A 6,039-nucleotide genomic window follows, 5' to 3' on the forward strand; every position below is an offset into this window, starting at 1 on the left:
TATCTCAAAGTTCTTGCCTACATCTTAAATAAATATTCAGGGACCTGGTCCCTGTAACTCACGTTAGTAGTCTCTTCAGTACTTATATGATTTTTAAAAACTATCAAAAGGTGCAATGCCATTAAAATTTGTCCTTTCTGAAATTCAAATTTGGAGCCTAAAACGATACATCTTCCCATAGTAAAACCAGTGTGTAAGAAAAGTATTTTGAGTGACCTATCAGAATTGTTTGTCTTCAATCTCGTTTGAGGCAACACTCATCTTACTCTCTCTCTCTCTGAGTGACCTTGAATTTTTTTCTCGGTGTCCAATTTTCCTTAAGCTAACCATGTCTCAAGACGAGTCTACCTCTCTTACCGTACATGAAATGAACCCTACTCCCTCACCGTCCAAAATTCAAATTCCTTCAAACTCAAATCTGCCTGAATCATCCTCAGTAGTACAAATTTCCACCGATCAAAACTTTTCCATTTCACCACCAGAGTCTATGGTTTCTGGTCCCTCTAGGACCCGCAAGAGTCAAACCCTAAGGAAATTTGTCCCTTCTTCTACAACCCTCGTTGAAAATGAAAAGACCAACTCAGGAGAAAGTGGTCAGACTTTATCTGTCTCAAAATTCGTTCAAACTACTAAGGAATTCGAAGAGAAAGATGAGGAAGTTGAAGTTTCAAGTCACACTGAGGTCACCAAGGATATGGGCATCGAGAATCAAAGCAAAGATGCTGATAAATCCAGTCCACTGGTCATGCATAAGTTTAACAGTATTGGTGGTGATAAGGAGCAAGAAAACATTGTTGAAAAAGGGAATTCTGAGGAAAATCTCCAAAAATCAGGTAATCTCATCTCTTTTGTTAGTAATGAAAGAGTAGTTGACAATGGGAATTTATCTGAAACAGGGTTGGGTATATCTGAAAATTTAGAAAATGGGGAGGAGATTGTTTCTGATAATGATGATAGAGTACATGCTTCAGAGGATACTGTAGGGAGTCAAAGGGAAAACTGTCTAGGTCCAAAAACAGGGGATACAAGTTTGTCATCATCAAAAAGGGGAAAATTGATGAGTTATAGCATTTCTTAGTTTTGATGATTTAACAAACGGGCCAAGGACCAGGTCCTCCATCAGGTTCCATTAGAGTACTGCAAGGTACTTAACAACTGTAAAGTTGCTACACTGTTCAGGCAGAACTGCAGCAGCACAGCTGTATATGTGCTAGAAACTAAAAGTCCTTGAAAAGTCACCATCCATGGTCACATCTTTCTCACATGCTCTCTATTTGGTCTCATATATATACAACATGTTGGGATCATTTGACCTAACACTTGCAAATCCAAAAGTAATATCTTTCTCAAGTGTGGCAGCCACCTTTCTCAAGGTGCCCACAAGAACAAGATCTCAACAATCAGAGGGGCCAGTTCCTGCCACTGAAGACATCTGATGTCCTTGGGATAGTTGAGTCTTGTTTCATGTTCTTAATTTGTATTCCTACACTGCTTGTCAAGAAGCATCATAGTAGGACAGATTTCAATCTTTGTAACTTTGTTTCTCTTGGCTAGAGTTAGCTAAGTATCAGTTAAGTCATTGGCTAGAGTTAGTCAAGACTTGGGGCTTTGCAATAGAGTTATTGTAAAGGTGCTTACAATAGGTGTATTAATTGTAAGGATTAGGGATTAAGAGTTTAATTCCTAGGTTGCAATAGGTTGTAATCTGAAGTTGCTTGTTTTAGTGATGTTGGAAATCCTACTGGAGTAAGTCGTGGTTTTTAATCCCTTGAGCAAGGAGTTTTCCACTTAAAATTACTTGTCTTATATAATTCCTGTCATTATCTGTTAAAACAGTTCAGGGACCAGGTCCCTTAGACTGTTTTGGTGAACTTTCAGGTTGTGAACTCATAGGTTCTATCACCTTAGATACCACAACAAATTGAGCGTGAATGGAATTCCCTTTGAAACTGCCCCTGCACTCAAAATCTTTGCAGCAAATTACAGTAAAAATAAGAATCACATAAACACAAGCTCCTATGAGATATCTAAGTAAAGAAACACGTCAAATTATTACCTTAAGTTCAGTTGAACCCAAACGAAGTTACTTGAGTATAGGCAAGCTAAAAAGAAGCTTTTCCAACGTTGATCTTTCATTATTATGCTTTGGATTATCTACCACAATGTATAAGTATGTCAAAGTTCTGCAATTCATAACCCAATTTAGCTCGAGATTATAGTGAGTCTCGTGAAACAATGCTCAGGTATTGAGTGTCATGACAGTTTCACACGACCAAATTAGCAAGAAGGGAAGCCTTGATAATGCAAGACTTTGTGGTTGGCGCAAAGGTTATTCTTTTCAGAAGAAGGGTCACTAGATTCTTAAAGCCAGGAAAGGATATCGGGTGGTTTGAATATACAGTTATAGAGTTCCAAATTTGTGAGGGTTGGACAATTAAATACATAAGAAACCAGCGTATAAGTAGTTTTATTGTTTGACATGTTAAGAGTTAGCTCCTTGATACCATTGCTGGTGACGTAAAGCATCCATGTATTAATATGTGTATATGAAGACATATTTACTTCTGAAACATCAAGAACAAACTTCACAGTGTCTCCGATATGCTATTGTAAGAGGATCATATCTACTGTTTCTTTGAAGGTAGATTGAGATTTTGAGCCCGTTTGGATTGGCTTATAAATTGATCAAACCAGTTTATGAGTCATTTTTAACTTATTTCAGTGTTTGACAAAAATAAAAAAATAAAAACAACTTACATTAAGTTAAAAAGTGCTTAAAATAAGTTAAAACTAAGAAGTTGCTCAACTCCAACTGTTTTTTTTTTTTTTTTGGCTTAAAAGCCTTTTTGGTTTGACCAACAACTTTACCGTTTTATCTCTTATATTTTCTGTTAATTCCAATACTAGCCTTACTTCTAAGGCCCTTTAAGCCTTTTTATCAAAACACGTAACTGCTTATTTATAAAATAATTTTCAGCACTTAAAAGTACTTTAAGCACTTATGCTTAAAAGCCACTTTTTTAAGCTAATCCAAACAGGCACTTTATCATTAATTTGTTGCAGAAGTGATTATCCAACTTCATATTTGGAAGCATTGCCCAAACAGATCTCCATTGTTTGGACAAGATACTAGTTCTGGCTGCATCATGAACTGGCAAGAGCTCAAGGATACGATTGAGAACATTATTTGGTAGATCACTTATTCTATCATTTCTATCATGCTTAACAGCAACTCTTTTTCTACCTGTTAATTAGATGAAGTCGAATATTCTTAGGCTTAAAATTTATGAACCAAAATGATTAATAAACCAACCAAAAAAAAAAGAGAGAGAGATATAGTATACCTTGAGCCATACTGATTCTTAATGATAGAATATGTAACGTTAATGATAACCTTTGGGTGCTAACTATTAGGGGAAGGAATTCCACTTACCCTAAAATTCTTTGCTAATTTAACCAGGAATAGACATCCAGGAATATTATGCTTCATAATAAAAAAAATAAAAAAATAAAAAATCTCAAATATTTGGTATAACCTAATAAGGAAAATTTGGATTTTATTGCCTTTTGTACGAAACACTTAACAATGTAAGTTCATTTTTTGTAATAATATATGGAATCAATCCCACTTTACCCCCTAACATTTAAGGGCTGAGAAACAATACCCCCTCCAAATATTGAATGAGAACGATAGCCCCCTTATGCAATATTTTCTGATGAGGATTTTCCTTATTTGAATAAAGATTTTTTTTCTTTTTCTTTCTAGAATTAAAATAAAAAAATATATAATTCTTATCATTGCTCATTCACCTATTCCGTTGAAAATAATGTACTTTTTTAGGATGTAACAACTACTTGCAATAATCTATCAATAAATTTTTAGCTATGTGGCATTTGTTTTACCTGCATGCGGGTTATAATTGCACATCAATAGTCTACCTAATTTCCCACTCTGTTATTAACTTTATCTATGAATTATCTCATTCACCTCTTCCATTGTTCTATTGAACACTAAAAATCAAAATCAAGGCAAAAAAAGAACTCTTTAGGGACTTTTCTTGATTAGCCGAAGCTTGTGTTTTCTTCCTTTTCTGACAAGTTTAAGCTAAGAGTCAAGCTAAGAGTCATTTTTACTCTGCCCCTTAATATTTAAGGGTTGAGAAATAATTCCTCCTTCATATATTGAATGGGAACGATAACCCCCTTATACAATATTATTCGGTGAGCCTTTTCATTTTTTGAATAAACATAGTTTTTCTAAATCTAAAATACAAAAATATATAACTCTTATTTATTAAATTTAATCATACATTTACGTAAACATAAGCACTCAAATAAGATGTCGATTGATTTCATGTAACGAAGCATTTCGTTCATTCCCTCAAAGAATTGCTTATATAAACATAATTACAAAAAAGCTTCATATAGGATAAACATTGAATTGATTTTTCAGAAGAAAAAAAAAATTGCTTGGCTCATCTGAGTATTTTGAAAATATAAAAAAAATATGCTCACATAATTGATTAATGTGAAAATTGTTGTGAAATATATCTTAGCGGATGGAATTGCTATTATATAAAATATTTATAGATGACCCAAAGGTAATGTCAGAATCGGAAATTAGGTAGATTGTTGATGTGCAATTAAAATCCCAAAATTTAATGCGCATGCAGGTAAAACGAATGCAACACAGCTAAAAAATTATTGATAGATTATTGCAAGTAGTTGTTATATCCTTAAAAAATACATTATTTTTAACGAAATAGGTGAATGGGACAATAATAAAAATTATATATTTTTGTATTTTAATTCTAGAAAGAAAAAGAAAAAAAATCTTTATTCAAATAGAGAAAATTCTCACCAGAAAATATTACATAAGAAGGTTATCATTCCCATTCAATATTTGGAGGGGGTATTGTTTTCTCAACCCTTAGATATTAGGGGGATAAGGGGATAGATTAGTGAATTTATTCGTTTTTTTTTCTTTCTAAAACTTGGGGGTAAAGATTTGTTTTTAAAAAACATCGATGCCATTTTTTCAACAAAAGGAAAAGAAAATTTTAAATGTCAGATCATTCAAAGTATTGTAATAGTACACCCCAATTATACTTTAAAAATTAAACTCCCCTCTCAATTTTGAACGATAGACATTCTATCCCCTTTATCCTAATTGACTTTTCTAAATGTCTTTCTTATGCTTACATTAACTTTTGTCTTCTTCCTTTTTTTTTTTTTTTTTTGACTTCTTTAAAATCATGATACTTTTCATTTATTTTAACTTATGCAACAAATTCTTATAAAAAGTAAATACTATCTTCTAGGCGAAGAAAAAAAGTGAGAAATATTAATTGAGTAAATAAGTTAATGATGTATAATAAAATAAATTAGCAGAATACACAAAAATTTAATTTTAATAAAAATAATCAAAACTTCAATATTTATTTATACAAGTGAAAAATAACAGGTCATAATAACTTTATAAATATATTTCTATGCAAGTAACGCAAAATCAATTAAAATATAGAGGCAAATTTTTAAAAATGATTTACTTATATGTAAATGAATTTTATTATAATTTAAGAAATATTCCATTAGTGACAATCAAATATTATTTATTTATATAAACAATAGAGAATAAGAGAGAAGTGAAACTTAAATATACACACATGATGTACATACATATATACATACTTACTGCATATACTATTAAAATAACAATCGTAAGAAATAGCATTAGATTTTGTTACAAATTCATAAAAGTATTGTTCTACTTATAATATTTATGAATCTTAAATAAGAATCTACAAATACCCATATTAACTAATAAATATTATATATAATATAAAATGTATTACATAAATGGAGAATTGAAAAAAATAAGGGTGAAATAGTCATTGCATAGGATAAAAGAAGGGGGGTGCGGGGGGGGGGGGGGGGGGGGGGGTGTCTATCAAAGTTGAGGGGTGAAAATGATTTTCACCGAATAGACTAGGGCTGGGCGTAAATACCGAAAACCGAAAAACCGAACCGAACCGAACT

The 6,039-nt window shown here is 32.2% G+C and overlaps 1 protein-coding gene across 1 annotated transcript; it reads right to left on the bottom strand.

Moving 5' to 3' along the window:
• Nucleotides 1-1,119: 1,119 nt before the first annotated feature.
• Nucleotides 1,120-3,354, bottom strand: LOC132620100 (putative F-box/FBD/LRR-repeat protein At5g56810). Its single transcript, XM_060334810.1, has 4 exons — nucleotides 3,345-3,354; nucleotides 3,037-3,244; nucleotides 1,904-1,955; nucleotides 1,120-1,185 (listed from the first exon to the last, which is right to left on the bottom strand). Exons 1-4 carry the CDS (start codon nucleotides 3,352-3,354, stop codon nucleotides 1,120-1,122), a joined length of 336 nt encoding a protein of 111 aa, XP_060190793.1.
• Between the last annotated feature and the right edge of the window lie 2,685 nt (nucleotides 3,355-6,039).

The sequence above is a fragment of the Lycium barbarum genome, chromosome 11 (genome assembly GCF_019175385.1).
Source record: "Lycium barbarum isolate Lr01 chromosome 11, ASM1917538v2, whole genome shotgun sequence".
NCBI classification, from domain to species: domain Eukaryota; kingdom Viridiplantae; phylum Streptophyta; class Magnoliopsida; order Solanales; family Solanaceae; genus Lycium; species Lycium barbarum.

Excerpts from the sequence above, each read along its gene's own strand:
- LOC132620100 (XM_060334810.1), bottom strand. Across the intron at positions 1,956-3,036 it reads AAATTAATGATAAAGTGCCT|GGGCAGTTTCAAAGGGAATT; the intron begins GTTTGGATTAGC and ends TTTTGAGTGCAG. Across the intron at positions 1,186-1,903 it reads AATTTGTTGTGGTATCTAAG|TTCTGCCTGAACAGTGTAGC; the intron begins GTGATAGAACCT and ends GTGCTGCTGCAG.